The sequence below is a fragment of the Cynara cardunculus genome, assembly GCF_001531365.2.
Source record: "Cynara cardunculus var. scolymus isolate 2C chromosome LG 5, CcrdV1, whole genome shotgun sequence".
Lineage (NCBI taxonomy): Eukaryota > Viridiplantae > Streptophyta > Magnoliopsida > Asterales > Asteraceae > Cynara > Cynara cardunculus.
The window spans coordinates 28,203,523-28,226,845 of record NC_037532.1 but is presented as its reverse complement, the minus strand read 5'-3'; the positions used below and the strand labels follow the sequence as shown (position 1 = coordinate 28,226,845).

Genomic DNA, 23,323 nt, shown 5'->3' with positions numbered 1-23,323 from the left:
AGTTTTCTATGTCACAAGGCAAGATGGTAAAAAATGGAACTTTAGTGAAGCTGATTTTCCTAATTTGTACTTGGAAGACCAAGAGTTTATGTATCATGATATCAGAAATCAGACTGTCACATTGGAAGGAATCGTCATAGGATTAGAAGCTATTAAAAGGGTTCTCAAATGTCAAAGCAAACTATCTTCAGTTATAGATGTTCATATGTGCTTTGAAAGTAACCAAAAGCATGTTAATCTGAGAAGGCCAAATAAGGATTTAGAAGACGTTGATGGTTATCCTTTGTATATGATTCTAGAAGATCCAGAGTTAGGTGTGATTATGAAAACTCTCATGATGCCAAAAGGTTTCCAAGGTTTAGTGAACTCAAAAAGTCCAGTGATGGAACAATCAAAATTATAAGGAAGCGGCCTGAATTGAAGAAAGCTCAATATGACAAAGCATCCGGGGTCAAACAAGTTGAATTTAAGAGAAACGTTCTTACTTCTTAAAACTCTGGAGTTACTTGATGAGAAGATTCAGTACGAGAATGCTATAAGAAGGTTTGAGACACATCTGGTTTTAGACGTTCGAGATTTTCAATTTCTAGAACTTGAATCCAAAGGGGGAGAATGTTGGGTTTAATGCTTTATGCTTAAAATGTTGTATTCAAGCTTTTTATTTCCCTTCATATTTTCCTTGAATTAATAGGTTGGTAACTTTGTTTCTTTTGTAACTTGTATCCGAGAACTTTGATTGTAATCTTTGGAAGCATTCAATACAATTTAACCTTTGAAGAATATTCTCTCTACTCTCTAATATCCGCCATTGTTGAATTCTTTGTTCTTGATGTTAATTTGAATGATTGATTGAATCTGGGAATGTCAGTATAGTTTTTATTTCACGTTCAAATTGTGTGCGAATTAAAGCTCGAAAATGTAAAAATACGGAATAGACATCAGATTTTTTTTTTTTTTGCAAAAGGAAATGTCTGTAGAAAATTAGTGAAATCATCCAACAAGAATATATAATAACGATGGCCCGAAGAGTTTAAAACGGGAGACGTAAAAAGGTCACTATGAACTATGTCAAAAGGCATAAAGGTACGTGAAGTTGAAGCAATGAAAGGTAATTTAACATGTTTTCCAAGAGTGCATGATTGACAAACATTAGAATTACTTAACCTACTACATGAAATAAATTTATTGCTTCTACGAAAATAAAAAAGGGGAGCGTCAGGGTGACCTAAACGGTCATGCCAAAGGGAAGGTGCCAAGGCCGCAAAGGTTGAAGGCGAAGTGATGATATACTTGTTGGCGATGATGGGGGTATAATTGACCTTAAACGTCACATCTCATTAGGTTCATCCCTATCCGAAAATCATTTACAGAAAAACCGAAAGCATTAAATTCGATGTAAACTGAGTTATCAGTAGTAAACTTTCTAACTGAAGCAAGGTTTTTGATTAGTTCTAGCATGAAGGACGTTGTTAAGAGAGAGAGGAGGGTACGGATGTGACAATTTTGTGTGACCATAAACTTGAATTGGAATATTTTGGCCATTTCCGACAATTATACCACGGCTATCGATCAAATTAAAGTAAGACGAAAGAGTACTTGATGTGGATGTCATATGTGAAGTTGCACTGGTGTCCATATACTAGCTTGAATCTGGCGGGTTGAGACCGAGAGTGTGCATCGCAACTTCGAGGTCAGTTGGTGTGGATGGTGTTGTCATTGAGTAAGTTTCGTGAGATTGTGGGCTAAGGATACTAAGTTGCGCTTATGGATTGTTGGACCGAGTCCATGGGGCTGTTGGTTGCGTCAGGTACAAACATGGTGGTACTACCCATGACATCTATTGCCACGGCCATTGTGGCTGCCAGGTTGCTTATTTCCTCCATTTCGAACATTGCTACCATGGTTGTTGCGGTTTCCATTGCCACGACCTTCACCCTACCACATCCACCCCCGTGGTTTCGTCCTCCACCCCCACGCTGCTGGCCCATGGAGGACCATTTTGATTCTGATGTGGTGACTTATGATCCAGTAATGTTGAGAATTTTCAGATTCTTTTAGCGAGGTTGTAAGCATAATGAAGATGGGGAGCCTTGAGAAGCCTTTTTGGCCAAACCGACTTCTTCAAGCATAAACATAGATCGTGCTTGGTAGAATTATGGGAGGGGACCACTTTGCCGGATTAGGGTTCCGACGCCATTGTAGACTTCGGTGAGATTCGACACCATTTGGAGAACATGTCGATGATTCATCATTGGTGCTCCAACATTTCTTGAGTTGGTCCTACAAAATTTTGAGTCGTTGGCAATATGCGGAGGTATTGGGAAAAAAATTTCATATTGGTGTTGGAAAATTCTTGCTCTCGTGTAACGGCACGAGAGTTTTTGTTATCTTGAAATATATCGCGTAATCGATTCCAAGCTTCCTTTGCCGATGCATCGGCTTCAAGAATTGTGTGCAAGAGGTCATTGGAGATTGTGGAATATATCCATTGGAGGACGGTGGCGTCAGGGTCGACCATATTTCTTTTTCTTCATTGGTGGTCGAGGAGGTGTCTTCTCCGAAGGGATGATGTGATCAATCACTCGGTGAGATCTAACATGGATTTTGAAGAGCTCCTCCACGTCGCATATTGGACGTTCACCATTTCAAGCATGATGGGTATGTGGTTTTTGATGTTGGATACGTCCAAAGCCGGGTGAAAAGATGAGTGAGCGGAAGAAGCAGAGGCTATTTTATCATACATGATTGGAAAAAGAAGAGGAGATGGGCAGTGACAGCGCATGGGAGAGTAGGGTTACCTTGGAGCTCTATACCATAAAAATGATTTAATCCTTGATCATTTGCATTCCAAACGATTAGGTATAAGTACAAAAATAGTGGAGATAATTTAGTCTATACAAAAGGAAACCTATTAACAACTAAATGTTTTGAGTATTTACAATTATTCTATCAAAAGCCACAAAGGGGATTGAAACGAAGTTTGAGTTATGTTTGGACTTGGTTGGAATTTTGAGACATAACTAAGTCGTTGGTGCTTTTGGTGGAGGAGGCATTTATGTGAGAATTGCTAACTTTGCTATCCAATTTTATTTTTTTGGTATATCGATGAAGATTGGCAAAGCCACTATTATTTGTTTTAATTTGGGCTAATTGAAGTGTCAACTTAGAGATGGTTATATATGACTTAAATCCACTATGCTACTCGGTAAAGCCACTTTGCAAGAGTAGTCGTAAGGGGACGCCACAGTACCTAAAATGAACTCAAGCATTTATGCAGCTACCGCACCTTGCTCGTCTTGGTTGCAACATGCTGAAAGTGGCGATTTAGCCAAGTCACAAAAGCTTTTTTCAAGGAACTGGGTGACGTGGTTTTACGACTCTACGTCGCATAAACCTGTTGCATGTTAGGGTTATTTTGGTCGTTATCATATTAGGGCTATTTTGGTAGTTATCACCTTCGCAAAAAAATTGCTTCCTCCATATACCGAACCTGTAATATAGTTTGTATTATTATAGCTTGCATTATTTTTTTCTCCATTGAAGATGTAATCTCCATCATTGTAAGAAACAAAATTGATAGCGACTGAGGTGCTCGACATCCTCCATGTAAAAATTTCGGTATCTCTCTTTACTTTCAGTGTGTTACTTCCATATGGTGATAACTATGTTGTTTGATGTTGGGTTTTGCTTAGTGGATATTGTTAATAGCCTCATCATTCCATTTCCGCGTTGAAACAAATATTTGAAATGCGTATCGAGGATGATCATAAGTAACGATTTTCAGTTGACTTATGAACTAGAACTTCAACATGTTTATTATGTGGATGATTTGTGATCAATGATCCACAACAAATACAAAAACATATATAACTTCACCTTACTACTTCCTAACAAGTAACAACTACAATAATGACCCTTATATACTCCATGTTTTAAAGTTCACTTGAAAAAACTAAATTATTTACAGCACGCGGCGTTGTGTTTTATTTGTTTGTTTTTGTGAACTAAAGTGTATATATATAGTTTGAAATTTTGTTTGGTGTTTTCTTCTATAACCAACTCTAGTATCATGTGCGCAATCAGATTCATCGATGTCCTAATATCTAGAAGAATTCAGCCTCATTAATCCTTGCTAGATTTGAGGTGGTTTTTGATGATGAGTTACAAGGAGATGATGTTGAGGAGAGTAGTTCTTGTCTTCACAAATCTTCTAAACATGCACTCCAAACCGCTCTCAATTCTCATCATCTTACCTTGCAGTCCCTCCAATTTAAATTGCACAATTCGCGTTTTTTCTGCCCATTCAACATGACCATCGCACAGGATGGTAAACAATGCAACATCTAAAGTTTCCAACTCATTCGTGATTCCTTCTTGCTTCTTGTCTTCTTGACATGCCATAGTCCGTTTGGAAATCAGCTTTGACACCACTACAGACCATCCATTTCGCTTGGTAACCGGGGATGCTAGGAACATCAAGAGAGATTCAAAGATAATAACGGTCATTTCGGTAACTTCCATGAAGACTCTAATCATTGCCATGAGATGGTGGTTATCAGGATCCGCCAACAGACCCATCACTTTTTCCGATTGTTTCAAATGTATAATCATCACTTTGGCTTCTTTCATCGTTTTCTTCCTAAAACATTTGTATTTCCCAATGCTGTCTTCCACGCTGGTGTGGCTCTTTCTCCTCCGTAATGCACACTGAATATCTCGAACATGTTCTTCCATTTGCAACACCACATCCCTTGCAGTACTGCAAACATCTAACAACTTCATGGATTCCTCCATTACCTCTTCAACCCAAATCTCCTTTCGGTGTGAAGAAATTAGATTCTGAGTTGCCAATGAATCAAGAAGATCATCCAAGCAATTGTACAACTCAACCAGCTGAGACAGACCGTTGGATATGCTGTCAGCAGATTGCTTTGTTGAAGATGATGCTTTAATCTTGTTGAGCTCCTCTTCAACTCCGAGAGTGCTTGGATGTGATCTGCAAGGCAAACTGATTGATTTTTTCTGGAATTTGCTGTTAAACCTTAAAGAAACAACCATTTTTGCCTGAAAATTACAAAGATTGATATTGCAACTTTCGGGTATAAGCTCTTGAAGATGGATGCTTATTCTTCATATAGTAAAGGCACACATACATATGCATGTGATGCCAGTATCGCTTTGCCGACTAAACTAAAAGTTAACCAATAAAATTAGCAGGTGTGCATATGCTTTTTGCCGAATCTCCTGCTTCTAAATGTGCTTTAATTGCCGAACCATTGTTTATTTTACATATTTAACATATGATTACAATATCTCCTGATTCTATATTGGATACACACTTGCAGGTATATATGTTATAATAAAGCTTCTTAGAATTTTAATTCTTGATATTTATGTATCACGTATCCAAATACACATGGTGACCAAGTCTAAAAGCCACCAATACCCATGCTTTCCTCAGCTGCTGCCATCTTATCTATGACCTAAATAACATATGTTACACATGGTTCCATTTCCATGCTTACACACACACACATACATATACATATATATATATATGTATATGTATGTATGTATGTGAAAGTTGCTTATATTAGAAGTTCTGTAAGATGAATATCTTTATATAACCCACGTGCCGAATCTAATAAAATCAAAATTCCAGCTATCAATTTTGTTGAATTTCTTTTAACTACCTTATCAATTAATGTATAATATAATGTTCTAGCAAATGACAGTGAGCCACCTAAACTTCCAAAGAAGGTTGACTATTTACTTTCGATAGGAGTTTTGGATTCGAAGACAATGAGAAGTCAACAAGTTGTGTAAATGTCATTATGTAAATCTATTATTAATGGAATATATATATATATATATATATATATATTAGTGGTGTAATTGTGCGATACAGCGCGGGTGAATCACAATTTTGAAATATTAGTTTAGCCTTGAATCATGAGTTTGTATAATTATTTTGCAAGTCAACTAATATATAAAGTTGAAGGTCAATAGAGTGTATTAGCAAGATCGATTGGAAAAATAATTGTACACATGTTGAGTTTCTAAACCCACATAAAGTTGAAGGGTTGGGGTGGGGTACATGTAGGATCTGAAACCCTTTCTGGTATTGTTGCTTCAAATTTCAGTTTACTTCAATGGAAAGAAGAGATTTGAATTTGAATTTGAATTTAGGTTCAAAATTGGAAACAAACAAAGTGATAAACAATTTTGGGAAGACTAAACATATTTTTTACATGTAAATTGAAACTTTGACCAAACAAATTATATGTTTTAAGCATTAATTTGGCATAATAGTTTGTACTTAAGAGATTTTTGAATCTCTTACATATATCGATAGTATTTTATGCTTTAAGACTTCTAATTAAGACTTTTGTTCTAAATGGTTATTAATGTAGTATATATATATAATATTTATTATTGTATTTCAATTGTTACCGATGATTTTTTTATTTATATTCCAATATGTACGTATTCAGTTAAATAACGAATTCCTATTTATTTTCTAATAACATATATTTATTTTACTAATAACTATAGTTGGTAAGGTGATTGGTAGTCATACGAGGTTACGTAGTTACATCGGTAGATAATGGCTAGTGATGCCCGATTGTTCTGTAGTACACCGAGTTAGGAAATTAGTAGTTACACAAGTTACTTAGCTAACCCGATAATTTTAATTATACCCGGTGCTTCATTATAACATCGTGCAAGTGATGTGGAGGAGCGGGCCTTAGTGTTCATGGAATCCGGCCGATGATTAGGTCTACGGGATTTTTTAGGCCGAAAGACGTCGTTTAATCATGTTATGGAACTTTTTTTTGTTTTTTGCTATTTTCCATTTCCACTTGGGCTTGTATGATTGGCTCATCAACTATTTTCAAACCCATTTCGTTATCTATATGTTGAAGTTGTAATCTCACTACTAAATAGGATGCTATTTGTGGCAGAAAAATCTGTTAGAAAACCCAATAAACTAATTGTTGGAAAACTCTATTTCCGGTGGATCATCCGTTTCCAATGGATGTAGTCTGCCAAAAATCAGTCACTGATTTAAAAAAAATCCAACTTTCTTGACTTAATTAATTAAATTAATAATTAAGATTAAATTGTCGGCCAATAAGATCGAATAAAGCTCAATAAAACTCTTTAAAGCCCAATAAACCCGATCAAAACCATATAAAACTCATTAAAGTCAACTAATATCCATTAAAATCCAATAAAACTGAATTTAAGTCATTACACCCTTTAAAACCCAATAAAACCGATTTAAAGTTGAAAAAACCTCATTAAAGTCAACTAAAATCTAATTAAAGCCCAATAAAACCCTTTAAAGCCAATAAGACCAAATAAAGCCTAATAGATCCATTAAAACCCAACAAACTCGATTAAAGCCAAATAAAACTCATTAAAGTCAATTAAGATCCATTAGAGCTCAATAAGACCGAATAAAGACCAATAAATCCATTAAACCCATTAAACCCACTAAAATCGAATAAAGCTCAATAAATCTATTTAAGTCCTATAAAACCCTTTAAAGCTCAATAAAATCGATTAAAGGCCAATAAAACCTATTGAAACCGCCAATAAGGCTCTTTGTGATACTTGGTGACTTATTACATGTTTGTATGCAAGTTTGCATTCCATATATATGTATGTTGTGTGTATTTGACTCGATAACACCCGTAAGACCCACTAAAGCTCAATAACACCCACTAAGATCCATTAAAATCCAATAAGACCCATCATGATCCTTGGTGACGTATTCGTGTTTGTATACATGTATGTACTATATATATGTATGTGATGTATATTGGATTCGGTAAGACAATTATGACCCACTAGGCCACTCACTACTAAAAAAAAGGGTATAACCGACGGATTTTTTTGGCAGAAATTCCGTCGGTAATATTTCCGACGGATTTCCGACGGATACCCAAAAAGTCAAAAAAAATCAACTTTTATCCATATCCGCCACAGATCCCCCACAAATCCCCCACTGAATTTTTCGGAAAAAAATTAAAATTATTTAAAACGGTTTTTCAACGGATTTGTGACGGATTTCTGACGGATTTTTTTACTTATTCTAAACCGTCACAAATCCGTCGGAAATCCGTCGCAAAATTTGTCTAATTTATTTAAATCAATTAATTAGTGTTAATTAAAAACAATTTCCGACGGATTTCCGACGGAATTTAATTTTTTTTTTTTTTAAATTAAATTCCGTCGGAAATTTAAAAAAGTTTTTTTTTTATATTTCTTTTTAAAGTAAAGTTAAGGAAAAACAATAAAAAAATATTTTTTTTTTAAATTTCAGACGGATTTCCGACGGAATAACCGTCGGAAATCCGTCGGAAATTATAAAAAATGTTTTTTTATATTTCTTTTTAAATTAAAGTTGAGAAAAAAAAACATTTTTTAAAATTTTCGACGGATTTCCGACGGATTTTGCCGTCGGAAAAACCCGATTTTTTTAGTAGTGACTATATAGCATTTAAATCGCATTAAGACCCACTAAAGCAATTTTTATTAAGAATAAATATTTATGGATATATAGAAAAACCAAAAATGCTATTTTTATTAAAAATCTACCACAAATCCACTACAAAATTTTTAAAAAGAAAGCAAAAAATAAATTTGGCAAAATTATAATTTGTGGCACAATTACCGGCAGATTGAGTGGTCCTCCGAAAATACCCCAATAATTGTATTTAGTTTAAAAATTATAGTTTTAACTTACCAACGAATTTCCGACAGACTACATCATTCGCCGGTAATCCGGCAGAGATTATTCTATCAAATATATTTGTTAAACAATCAAAAAATATTTTTTTTTTGAGTTAATAAAATTTGTGGCGGATCACCGGTGGTCCAGAGTAAAACCGCCGGTAATTTAGAAAATCAAGTTTTTAATTTAAAATCATTTAAACATTATTTTTAATATTACCTATGAATGTCAAGCGGACCACGACATCTGTCACTAATTCCACCACAAATGTTATTTCCGATTATAAAACCAATTTTTTTCTATAATTAATTAAGATTAATGACAGATTTTAATTAATTATCTAATTAGTTAAATTCCACACAAATCTGCCACTATTTTGATTAATTAATGTTAATTAATTATTTTAAGTCGGACATTTTTTGCTGGACTTTTTAAATAATAAATAAATAAATAATTCGCCACAAATTTGATTGAATTTTAAAAAAATCAATGGTGGAGTTGTGATGAAAGTCAATTAAAGTTGATTTTTTTTTTCAATCTGCAAGAAATTTGTCAGTATTTTTCCAGCGGACAATATGCCCGAAAAGTAGTGTCACATGTTGAATAATAGAACATTCATTTTTCCATCCAAATTTCGAGATCTCTCTCGGTTTAAGTTTGTGTCTGAGGCTTGGCATTCGATCGAATCAACAAGCTTTAGATCAAAGAGGTGATTCCTAGGTAGCCTCTGAATCAATAGGTTTAACTTTCGATTCGATTATCATACGCTGCATCATCACCAAAATTGGTATAACTGGTAACTTAAATAACTAGGTCCCATTCTTGATCCAGCTTTTATGAACTTATGTACAAGGTTTCTTGTAACAATTGAACCAGATTGCATTTGTTATAAGACGCATATGGTTGGGGAGTTGGGTTATATATATTAGTTAGCTCTTACGGATGCTACACAATTAGCGTACCAGGTACCAATTGCTATTCTAACTGGGTTATGTTTTCCATTTTCTAACATATTTGCTTACCTGTTTTCGACACTAACTTCCTGCTCTTTCTCTTCTTCTTTTACTTATTTAATGCATGATTTCCATATCTCAGTAGTGCTTATCTTTTAGATGTAGTTAGTTGTTCAAAATAGATTGCACGTGAAATCTATAGAGTAAATGTTGATTAGAGCCAAATTGAGTTGTTGATTGGTTGTTCTTAAAAATTTGAGATCGATAAATCTTTATTTCGAATCATTACTAACGAGTGTTTGGATGTTACTAAAGAGAAATGTGTTGGTTTACAGATTCTCATCTCAATTGGTATGAAATCAACATTAAGTGCTTCAATTTATCTCATGTAGTCTAGTTTAGAGTTGCATAGTTCTTAGTCGTGTGTTTATCACTTAACTATTTCTTCAATATTATTTTCTTGTTTGTTCAATTAGTTTCATTATTATGTTGAAAATGCAAACCAAAGATAGTATAATGTCTTCGAGATTTGTGTTTAGATTAGGTTATGTAATGCTTATCTTGCAGATTTATTCCAATAGCTAGTTATGGTCTCTTGCAGATTTCTAATCTAATGCTTATCTTGATTATTCTACTTTTTATTTAACTCTTATATATTATTTTATATTACGGTAATAGTTAAATGTATTTTCTGATCTACTCTTGGTCGTCAGATTTTTTGAATCCATTGCTCATGCTGGGCTTTGGAGATTTCGATTTTATTTGAGCTCTCAGCTATGTTATGGATCAAATGGGTCGTTTCCACTCTGGTGTACTTTCCTGCTTATCACCTGTGTCTTCTTCATCGTCAACAGAATTCCAGATTAAGGCTCGTTTCAGCATCAACAAAATATGGGTTCTATTCCTCTTGTTGGAAAATCAATATCCCAGTCGCAAAAACTTTGTATACCTGACAGGGAGAGGCAATTTGGGTGGGATATTCATCTGTTAGGTAAGAGTTCATATATATATATATATATATATTGAGTCCCACTCGACTAGACTTGGATAAATTTTCCTCTATATATATGTTGGAACCTTATTCTTTCTCCTCAAAGGCTTTTTTGGAGAGTGATATGGGGTTTCACATATCCTTACATGGTATCAGAGCCAAGTTCTACCATCTTTACGGGGACTCGACACTCTGGGACATCTTTTGCCTACCTAACCCCTTTCGACACTCTGGGACATCTTTTCTCATCTAATCTCAGTTAGAGGGGGCGTATTAGAGTCCCACTCAGTTAGACTTGGATAATTTCTTCTCATATGTTGGACCCTCCCTTCTTCTCTCTTCAAAGGCTCTTTTGGAGAGTGATACACGGGTTCCACATATTCTCTCTCTCTCTCTCTCTCACAAAAACATAAGAAAAGAATGGCTTCTACCTCTTGTCCCTCAAACAATATTCATCATATCTGATCCTCTAGTTTGACATCTAGATCATGTCCAAGCACTTTTCAAGTTGAAGATGAGATCTACAAGGTAAAAAATGGGAGGCATCCACATCAACCACTCCAAGTACTACAGATGCCATCTGCAGAGGTCTGCTGAGTCTACAGGGATTATAAGATTGTCTTCAAGATCTTCTCCTTTTGCCATCGACCCAACAAGCCCTAACTCAGAACCAGTATATGAAATTTTCCAATAAGTTGCTAGATTCAATTAGTCTTTTGGACGTTTGTGGCTTCTTAAGAGATATATTATCAGAAGTCAAAGAAAATGCTAGAAATGTTCAGCAGCCCTAAGAAGGAGAAAATATGATGTAAGAATTACCACTTCATATATTAAAAAGCTGAAGAAAGATTCCCGAAAAGCTATTTCATCTTTGAAGCATGTCGATGCCAAGATTGGAGATGTGCCATTGCTAGATCAAGATCACCACCTTATCTCAGTTGCTAGAGTACTGAGAGAAGATACTGTTGCAAGCACATATCCGTGTTCAGGTCGTTTTTGTTGTTCTTGTTTGGATCTATTGCAAAGTCAAAGACAACAATGTGGCCAATAGTTTCAAGCTTGATTCCCAAAGGAACAGTGGAGTACAAAGACCAGCTTCAGGTTTTCAATGAGGAACTAGAGTGCCATACTGAAGAAATTGAGGATGGTTTGGAATGTTTAGGAGATTGATCAAAACAAGAGCATCCCTCCTAAATATCCTTTCCAACTAATGTAATTTTGTAGATTTATAACCTTGCAATATGTATCCGAGTTTTAGAGGATACTACACTGCATGTTTACAATTAGACAACCATGTAGATTTGAATACGGCACAATCTTGAAGTAGATACCAAAATTCATCAAACATCACATATAATGTTCTGCTAATTAATACCTGTTTTTATGGTATATATATTCAACGGTGTTTATCTCTTCAGCTCCCTAGTTTAGATAACTCCGACTAGAATTTTGATTTGAGATGCCACCAATTTCATTGATAAAGTATAGTGGGGCACAAAAATTCAGAAGGGCAGAGTGAATCAGGATTGTTGTTTGTAACATATGAAAAGCAGCCATGGTGCCAAGCTAAGTCCCAAGCTCTTTACAAGGATCACATGCATACGGAAGATCTCTCCAGGATCAATKCTAGCTAGCAATGAAACATTTAGGCCTGCTGCACCCTCCAATTCTAGCCTGAACTATTAAGCTCCTCCACACTACTCTGGATTTTGAAGTCCAGTTGACCTAGTTAACTGTAGTTCTAAGTTCCATGCATGCTTAGACTCATTCACTACAAGAAAATTGGGATTTAGAGAAAGAAACCTTTAGGGATGGATTCGGGAGCCTAACTAGCAGGATCGTTCCAATCTTTTTGGAGACCCTATTACACGTGTACCAAGACAATTGATAGATGGTAAATTAACATTCTGAACCTAATCTTTCAGAGTTTTCGAAAAAGATAAAAGTCAGAAAGCAAATCTATTATCAAGAATATTGAAAGGCTTGGCTTATTCACATTAAAGTCAAATCCCTAAAAAAAAGTTTGAGTTTGGAACCCTAATATCCCAAACCCAAAAGGCAATCGACTTATAACATATCCCAATGTTGTTCTTTTCCTTTTTTTCTTCAAAACCACAGTGGGTTTCGGTCTTGAGGCTTCACCATCGTGATATCCACGATCAATATTCTTGGAACCTTTAGTCCCCATGATTCACATGTAGCGATATACACCCACTGAAAAGATATAGAACTAATTAAGTAGGTTGATAATAGAGAGAATAATTTAGAAAACCACTGTTTACAAATGACAACCGATTCATGCTTATAAAGCAAATGAATCGGTGCCTTGAAGGTACATGACGGTTGGCAGAAAACTATCGTGAGAAACTACTTTCGGTGGTTTTGATGAGGTGTCCCATGACCCTCTTAATTTTACATAAATCTAAATAATCTAACAATATAAATCAACAAATGTGTTTGACATTTAATTCCAACACTCCCCTTTAAATGTTGAACACCTTTCATCCAGCTCGTCTAGTCTTCGAGCTTCATACCACAATCACGAACTCATCGCCTTCATTTGTGTCAGCGCTAGTGTCTTCAAGTTCATCTAACTAATATCCTTTGATGCTAGGGTCTTCCACATCTCGTTCCTTGTAGTTTCCGGTTTGAATGGTTGTCTTAACTGTTGTAACGTTCTGGCCCTGGTTACTCTACCATCTGAGGTTCCAACGCTATGACCAATCGTACGTCCTGATTGTTTCTGAACCCTGTTGGTTGAACTACCAAACTTTTGGTTCTCTTTGCTTGGCACCATCCCAAACCTTTTCTGTGCAAATACATAGTACTCTTGTGGATGCATCAAATAATTTACTAAAATCTTTATCGTAGCATTCTGGGAATCCGAAGCTCATTGCGATATCTTTCCATCTTCCTTCAATTGTTATGATTTTGAATCCTCCTGATCCAACAATCAACTTGTATAAGTCAAATAAGCAGACTTCCATACCTGATATCTTTGGCGGGAGTGTGATTTCATCCTCGTCCTTGATTTTATAAAACCAAGCGAGTGCTTCTTCAAATTTTCTCTCGAACAATTTCTTATTCTTGTAAGCAATCCGGTCACAATTTGTCAAAACCATGAAGGTTACATAGTCGTCGAGAGTCTTTATATGTATGGGTACCAAACTTCCATTGATTTCAAGTTTTCCTTTGTCCTCTTTCCTGATTTCAATTTGATCAGGTACTGTCTTCATCTCCTGGTGGTTTCTATCAACAGGCTCCTGTCGGTCCTTCTACTTGCTATTTCGATCATCACACATGTGGGTGATTTTACATTTTAAATCACTCACATCAACCTCAAACCCTTGAAATATGAGTTGCTTCATACTCAAAACATTTATATTGATTTCGGGCACAAACGAGATGTAGGGAACAACGTATGTTTTCTCGTTCATTGTTAGTTCGATTTCCCAAACACCATGTGTGTGGAGTGTGTCAAGAAAACGTTCTTCATCGTTGATGTAGAAGCATTTCTTGAATTTAACAAATATCTCTTTAGAGGGAGACATATGTTTAGAGATTTTCGAATTAACGTACCAGACGGAATTCCACGATCCCGTGTCGGCTCCCTCGACCATGTAGTCGCCGTTTATAAAGATCCTTTCTCTGTGTGTGTCTGCATGTAGGGTTTCAATGGACTGATCATGTAATCAGTTTGATCATCGACCTTAGAAATGATTTCCTTCTGATCATGTGTCGGTTGCCTTTAAATCAATCGCTTTCCTTTTTCGGGACAGTCCCAAGCGAAATGGCCCTTCTTTATACAACGATAGCACGTTGGTTTCCTGACTCGTTTCTGGTTGGATTCGCCATTGCTGCTGCAACCGTGAGGAGAGTTTGTTAAGTCCGAGTTTCCACAATTCCCTTGAGTGTTACGAAGCCTCTAAGTGATCCTTAACGTCTTCCTTCTTCGATCCTTCCTTCGGCTCTGATACCACTGTTGTTCATTTCTTTTTTTTTTCTTCGAAACCACAGTGGATTTCTGTCCTGAGCTTCACCATCGTGATATCCACGATCAATACTCTTGGAACCTTTAGTACCCATGATTCACATGTAGCAATACACACCCACAGAAAAGATATAGAACTAATTGAGTAGGATGATAATAGAGAGAATAATTTAGAAAACCATTGTTTACAAATGACAACCGATTCATGCTTATAAAGCAAATGAATCGGTGCCTTGAAGGTACACGACGGTTGGCAGAAAACTGCCGTGAGAAACTACTTTCGGTGGTTTTGATGAGGTGTCCCATGACCCTCTTAATTTTACATAAATCTAATTAATCTAAAAATATAAATCAACAAATGTGTTTTGACATTTAATTCCAACACCCAAATCAAATCCTTGCTCTTAAAGATCAAAATCCTCTGTTGGGTAAAAAATGAAGCCCATATGATGAAAATTGATCAAGTACTCGCATCAAAGATAGAGGACAAGGTGGACAAAGTTGAAACCTTGATATATAGGGAAAAACAAGAATAAAGAATAGAGAAAAACCCACCAACAGAAAGGACAATTTAGTTGTCTTGTGTATTATTACGTAATCAAGATTCAAGAAATCTATAGAAAAATATATACATGTAAAATTGGGCCCAAAATTGTGGAGGCACTATAAGAATCCCACATTTAACATGCTAAAAGACCGCTCTGCTAACTAGAGATGCATCTTAGAGAAGGAATTAGATGACGTAATTAAGTGATAAGCATGACCAGAGTAGGGCCGCTTAGAGAAGAATTTGAAGTAAAATTATATGCTACTAGTGTTACTAGCTTAGTATCAGTATCATTTATTTTGTTTCTTATGGAGCTTAATGTGTATACTAGTTTGCCCACGACTGAAGAATGCACATCAATTCTTGAGTTCAAGCGTAGTCCATGCCAATAATTGATATGTATATATTTATTTTGGAATGGAGGGAGTTCATCACACTTTTAATTGGTTTATATGGTCTATGAGTACATGAAGATAAGTTAGTATCTGTTTACATGGTATACACAGTTTCTATTTCCATCATGTTTCTCACACGATGACAAAAAAATGCACTGATTATGACTTGCTTACAAATTTTGTTTGCATCTATAGAAAATTGAGGACTCAATTTGCTAAATCACCCACTAAACTCATTGTTAAGTCGGTTCTATGAAATTATAGATGAAGTTGAATCTTAGAAAACAGAATATGATGACATCTATAAGGACAAATAAAAAGACACATCATTTGAGTAACCATCAACATTCATATCTCTCTATGTTTGTACATTTTACAAAAAGACTGGCATATCCTCTACAAAATTGGACTACAACAGTGTAGCTAGTGAGAGCGAGAATTTAGGAGAGAGGCTCTTGTTTTGATCAAGCTCCTAAACAAGCATTCCATACCATTCTCAAGGACTTCAATGTGTGATTCTAGATTCTCAGATGAAACTTGAGGGTGATCTACACCCTTTGCTGCGCCTTTGTGTATCAAATTTGAAACTATAGACCACCTGGTAGGCTTTCGTTTTGAGATGAAAACAGATATAAGTGACAGGAGTGATCTGTATACAGAGATGCTCACCAAACTAGTATCACTTAGTGATCTAACCACAGCTGAGAGGTGGTGATCTAGATTCACGAGTGTTGTGCCCCCAAAATTGTTATTGATTTGCTTTAATAGTGCAGAGAGAGTTCTTTTGGTATCCTTCTCCATTTTCACGAAGAAGGAAGTGTTGACGCTCAGATCCCCCTTTCTCCTTCTCAAAGCCGATTCTACATCTCTGACATGTTGCTTGACTTGTTCCATGGCATCTCTTAATGAGCCACAGACATCCAAAAGCATCAATGATTGGTCCAACAACTGATCAACCAATTTCTGATGCTTTTCATGAGAAAGGGATTGTTGGGTCAGTTGAAAAGCGAAAATTTCGTTAACACATGTGTACAATCTTTCGAGTCCCATTAGAGCACCGCAGACTGTATCTATAGTTGGCATGGAAGAGGTAGAAGCCTCCCATGTTTTGAGGTTGGTGAGTTCTTCTTCAAGTTGATGAGTGCTAGGATGTGGTCGGCTTGGCAAACTTATGGATCGAAAATGGCGAATACTGACGAATGGTGAAGAAGAGGAAGTAGAACAATCCATTTTTTTTTAAAGCAAAGAATTCAAAAGTTTGTGATGATATCAAGAGGCTATTTGCTCTGTGCAAATATATAGACAAGCAAACTTAGGACAGTAAGGATTCCACACAGTGATGAAGAAGCATGTGCACTAGCCGGAATTTGCTGGCATTGTTTCCTGGTTAGGAAACAAATTAGCTCTGATATTATTCATTGCCTTTGGTTACGGATCAAGTAAAGAGATGCCTCCCTCTCATGTGTTGCTGCAGGAATTGTTCCCATGCCACCCTGCATTTCATCTCTAATGCCACAGATTTCTCATGCTCTTGGTTTAAAGAAATAATATTTCTTTCTCACAACACCCGTGTGGTGTGCATGTTAACACCGTTTCTTCCATCAAAATGTTAAATCCTTTAACTATGGAAATCAGGTTTGTATCTTAAGCTGCATTAATATCATAATTTTTTGCCCACTTAATTCGTTCACATGTCGCATGTGTACCTAATTTTAGCCTTTTACATGGTATACTACATAAGAACACCTTAGAAATATCACTGACCGAATTCAGTCATTCGACATTCCTAGGGTCTATATAGAACACTTGTCCGATAGTCATTTTTCATTTAGCGTTTTTCTGTTTACTCTTGTGTCCTACATTCCGATGATCTATGTAGTTACTTGGAATTTGTTCTTTTTATGGTTAACTATAATCGGAGTACACTCAATGATGGTCGTATTTCAGGACACATGACCAACTGAAACAAAGTAGCAAAAATGTAGCAGAATATCTTTGTGTATGTCTTTTACGGTATAATCTTTTAGTTTTAAAGTCAAATATACATCGCTATAGAACTCAGATGAATAAAGTATATACTATGTGTTGCAAGATTCACATTAGTGAGATTGAATATTTAGGAGGGAAGCCCTGGTTCTGATCAACCTCCTAAACATGGATGCCAAACCATTCTCAATGCCTTCAATGTGGCAATCTAAAGCCTCAACACCATTCTGAGGCTGATACTTGCTTCCTGCTGTTCCTTTCGGAATCAATTTTGAGATTATTGACCATTTAGTTGTTGACTTCAGCTTAGAAATAGAGACAGACAAGAACGACAAGAGCAATCCAAACACAGAAATGCTGACTTCACTAACATCTCTTAGTACTCTGATCACTGAAGATAGGTGGTGATCAAGATTCAACAGTTGTAAGCCATAAATGTGATCGATTTGCTTTAAATCCGCAACAGCTCTTTTGGCATCTTTCTTCAGTTTCTTTAGAAACGAAACATCAATGCTTAAATCTTCTCGTCTCCTCCTTAGAGCTGATTGAATATCTCGTACATGTCCTTTTACCTGCGACACTAAATCTTTAATAGAGCCACAGATGTCCAAAAGTCTCATCGACCGAACCAGCAACTCATTTACCAATTTCTCATGTTGATGAAGGGAAAGGGCTTGTTGGGTCAGTGGTAAACTGAAAAGATTGTCAACGCATGTGTATAATCTTTCCAGGCAAGCTAGACCATTGTAAAATGTTTCTGCATCAGGAAAAGATGGCAAAGATGCCTCCCATGTTTTAAGATTGGTGACCTCCTCTTCAACTTGAAGAGTGCTGTGGTGTGATCTGGTTGGCAAACTAATGGACCGAATGGTATGGCGAATATTGGATGAAGAAGAAGAAAATGAACTTAATGATGCCATGCTTTTGGTTAGGATTTGGCCAAGCATGCAAGCAAGTGTTTCTGATGATAACTAAAATATTCTTTGCTTTTCTATTTATACAATCGCAAGTTGGCATACATTAATCTTATGAATAACAGTAGCATGTGAAACTCCATGTGCAGTCTTTTCGAATTGCTGAACTTGCATCCAAATTGAAATACAAAACTCTGATTTCTTTAATGCCATTTGGTATGAATGAAGCAAAGAGATGGCCTCCCACATGTGTTTGTTGCAGAAACTGTCCAAGAGTTGTTCCCCTTCTGTTTACTCTCCAATGCATCTTTAATGACGCAATCCCCAACTGTAGCAAACATCATGAACATGCGGTTTCTCATGGTCTCACCTCTTTCATGTAACCTAGTAATTAATGTCATGTCGTTCCCAAGAAACTTTAAACCATCATTAAATCGTTCGACAACAAAAATGTTAAAGTAGAATCTAAATACAAATAGGTACGTACGGCAATATGATCCTCACCTTATAAAATGAATAATCCATCCTAGAAAAAACAGGCTATTCACAATGAAGAATCATCAATGCAATAAATATTGCAAAATATTGTACATTAATTAGTTAGGATGATTGCTAATTTGACCCCTTTGACGTCGCGGACCTCCTGGTCTCAACTTCTGAATCTTGGGAGCAAATTAAAGACCAGAATTCCGTTCGTTGTAAATTGTTTGCGATATCAGCCTATTTGTTCTATACTACCGTTGTATATGACGATGCGAACCACATTTGCAACAGAACGCATTTAGCAACAGCCTTGGGTGTTACAGAAGATTTGTAGTAAATCTATATCTTAATTATACTTGTTCAGATCAGCATGCGGTGGGAAATGATTTACCTCAAATTACTTACTTTACTAGGAAAGAAGCTACAAAAATTGGCATTGCTAACAAAGGAGATTGCATCCTTTTAGAAAAAGAATTACCAGTATAATTGCGCTGGCTCTGTGGACCAAGACGTGCTAGGTAGCTAACCATGATCGACAGATAAAAAGTTATGGATTGGATCATCACAAGTTTTTGCTTGGAATTTGGGCCTTGGTTATATAACTTGGATAAATTTCTATATGGTTAATTGGAAATAACTTTCAAAATATTGTATTTCACCAATTTGATGCTTAAGATTCACACAAGATAAGTATCGGGATAATCTATAAATTTCATATGCGAAATAAGGCATTGATTTCACATTGATATATATAGGGGCCTAATTAAATGAAAACTAAATAGTTTGTGTTAATTGTGAAGTCTAATACGAGTCAATCATTTTACATAATTATAGTTATTTACTAAAATAAAACAAAGGGTAAATTAGTAAATTGTGTTGATCATTCAATTTATTTTAATTAGTTTAATATTCTAATTTCCTTTGACTAGATTAATAATTTTAATATATATATATATATAGAGAGAGAGAGAGAGAGAGAGAGAGAGAGTTTGTTTCAAATACAACTCATCGYATTTGTACAACCAATGCAACCCAATATATTGAGATATTTATGGAAATGATGAGAGTTCATTTATTATGATTTGAATATTTTTGGAAGATGAATATAGTTCATTAATTATGATCGATACTTTATATTAAGAAACAATAAAAACTTCTATGAAATCACATATTAATCAAATGAAATGGATGGTTGGATTGGGTTGTATTGGTTGCACAATATCAAGGGTTGTATAATAACCAACCTCTATATATATATGAGTCTAATTAAATGATAACTAAATAGTTTGCGGTAACTGTGAGGTCTAATATGAGACAATCATTTTAAATAATTAATATTATTTACTAAAATAAAACAAAGGTTAAATTAGTAAATTGAGTTGATTATTCAATTTAATTAAATTAGTTTAATATTTCAATTTCCTTTAATTAATTTAATTATTTTAATATATATATATATATATACACACACACACGAACACAAAGGGACCAAATCTGGTGCCTTCTCCGGCATCCATCACCACTCTAGTGACCTCCTCTAGTTATCTTGTCTGACCAAGACACCGTCTCCCATGAACTGATGGCCAAAAATCGGTCCCGGGCCGGGCCGATCCCAACCAGTCCTAAGATTTCTTATAGCAGGCTATAACCGGTCCCGGTGTAACCGGTCCCAGTCGAATAGATGAAGACCGGTCAGGCTAGTTTATAACCGGTTATGGGTCGCTAGTCCCAGTCCCATCCTTAAAAAATATATTTTTTAATTTTTTTAATGATATATGTTTTTAATACATTATTAAATTTGTCGTATGGATCACTCAAAATACAATTTAAATTTGTCAGCGGCGATGAACGACCACTAAACACCAACCTGTGACACTGGTACCACAGTTGGTATCACGATAGAACTAGAATTGGTATTAGAGTGATCTCAAAGTTTATTTGTGTGTTTTGAGTATCACATTATATATATTTTGGGTAACACATTGTATATCTTGGTGTATTTTGGGTATTACACGATGTTCCTCGGAGGCCGGAGGTAGCAGAGAGAGAGAGAAGAGAGATGAAAATTTTAGAATACCTAAAATACCCTTTAATTATATTTTTAAGCTAAATTACAAAAAATATTAGTTTCTTAATTTATCTATTGATTTGTAGTTAAAATTGGATCTCACAGTTATCACAAACTAATTAATTCTCCCTTGAATGGACCCTTATATATATATATATATATATATATATATATATATATATACACTTGTGGATATCTGAGACAAGACTGTTTTCGGGAGACACGATTTTTACACTTGAACTTCACAACAAAACATTGTGAAGGTAACTTCANATATATATATATATATATATATATATATATATATATATATACACTTGTGGATATAGAACTTGGATAAATTTCTAGATCGTGAATTGGAAATCACTTTCCAATTACAGTATTTCACCCCTCTAATGCCTTAGATTCACACAAATCGGTACCTGGATAATCTAGAAATTTCGTACGCGAAATAAGGCATTGAGTTTTGCTTATATATATATTCATCAGATCATGAATTTATGTATATATAAGAGAGATCGACGGTTACGAGTAGTTAAATAGTAATAACCGTTAATGAATAAGATCGAAAAGCAGTTACAACCGAATCAGAGTGCAAAATCGAAGTCTCGCGCCATTTGGGACTAAGTCTGATACCAAACACAAGTCTGAACACAAGGTTCAGATCTCTGACTTTATTAGTCTAGACTTAGGACTTAGCTAATTTCTTCAAGTCTGAAACCACATTTTAGATGTCTGATATAGAAGGATCAGATGTCTAAGTTCATTATCAGATTTTATACTTGGTGAAAATTTTACTATGTTCGACTTTTCATAAATTCTAGACCCCGACCACTAACCGGTCGGCAAGACCACCGCCAAGGGGCTCTGCCCATTAGAACCCCGCTATGGGCCCTTGTTGATCCTCTCTCTCAAGTGATTTGATGATAATCCCTTTTACTTATACGTTGTATTTGTGTTTCTGTATTTTCAGTTCTAGCGATCTTCACTGAGTATGTTCAGTGATCGCTGAAAAACTTGCACTGTAAATCTATTAGAGACAACAATACTTCAAGAATACAACACTCACACCAAAGAACGTTCAGCAAACGTCGAAGACTGAAACTGAAGATTAGAGACCGGCGAGTACGTGATCTGAAGCGGTACTCAGTGATTACAAGCTTGTCTACATATGTGTGAAGACTGCTCAAGCTTCAGCGAATGATGATGAGACCTTCAGGTCATTCCAACATTCAGCGATCAAAGGGAGCTTGCTTAGCACGATTGTTGTTTTCTTGTCCTTATGCACGCAAAGGACAAAACCCATACCCTTATGAAAGTTAGTACGGTACGGAGCCGACTAGTCGACTCTTTGTCCACCAACTTTAAGTAAGAATGTCTGCTTATGAATAGTGCTTTTGTACTATTCACTGTAGCAAAGGACAAGCCTTCCTCTTAAGGCTTGACACGCACTCTAACCCTACCATATTGCATTAAATGTTCATTTAATGCACTGGGTATAAATAGAAGTGTTTCTTCTCCATGCAGAGTGCGCACAACTCACTCTCTAACCCTAATTCTTACTTTAAGCATTTTCTAGCTTAAATAAATGATCTTCTTTACATCAATTTCTTTTCTTGTATTTGCTAAGACTTAGTGTGTAACCAAAGATTGTTTAGATAGGTTTTTATTATCTTATTTTTCCGCAAACAATCTTGTAAAATCTGTATTGATCTTCTCTATCAATATATATTTTAAATTTCAAAATATTGTGTTTGTATTCATCCCCCCTTCTACAAACTGTTTCTCTTCTTGTAGACCCTCACGAGACCAACAAGTGGTATCAGAGCAGTGTTTTCTTTCTTTCCTTGTGTTTAGCTATTTTCTGTATTAGTTTATCTCCTTTCTTAGATAACTTTACCGCTTACAAATGGCTTTACAAATTGCAAACACACACACACAAAAAAGATAATAGCTCTCTTGCCAAACCTCCCTGGTTTGTCCGTGACAACTTTAGTCTTTGGAAGAACCGGATGTCCCTCTTTCTGGAAGGTGTGGATCCTGAAATTCCACATTACATAGAAAATGGACCATATATTCCATTTGCTATCGCTCCGGCTATTCCAGCAACAGCTACGACTACCGTGATTCCTGAACGGCAGATTCCAAAGCTCCCACATCAGTGGAGTGATGAGGACAAGAAGAAGATAGCTACAGACACGCGTGCTCGATCTATAATAGTTATGTCTCTTCCTGATGAGATTTATCACTCA

General features: G+C 35.7%; 3 protein-coding genes across 3 annotated transcripts; all 3 read right to left on the bottom strand.

The window, feature by feature from the left end:
* Positions 1-4,161: 4,161 nt before the first annotated feature.
* On the bottom strand, positions 4,162-5,058 carry LOC112512958. Its single transcript, XM_025119083.1, has one exon. It carries the CDS (start codon positions 5,056-5,058, stop codon positions 4,162-4,164), a length of 897 nt encoding a protein of 298 aa, XP_024974851.1.
* Positions 5,059-16,043: 10,985 nt separating this feature from the next.
* LOC112512956 lies at positions 16,044-16,850 on the bottom strand. Its single transcript, XM_025119082.1, has one exon. It carries the CDS (start codon positions 16,848-16,850, stop codon positions 16,044-16,046), a length of 807 nt encoding a protein of 268 aa, XP_024974850.1.
* An 848-nt stretch (positions 16,851-17,698) lies between these two features.
* On the bottom strand, positions 17,699-18,526 carry LOC112512955. Its single transcript, XM_025119081.1, has one exon. The coding sequence runs from the start codon at positions 18,524-18,526 to the stop codon at positions 17,720-17,722; it is 807 nt and encodes a 268-aa protein (XP_024974849.1). The 3' UTR covers positions 17,699-17,719.
* Positions 18,527-23,323: the final 4,797 nt, after the last annotated feature.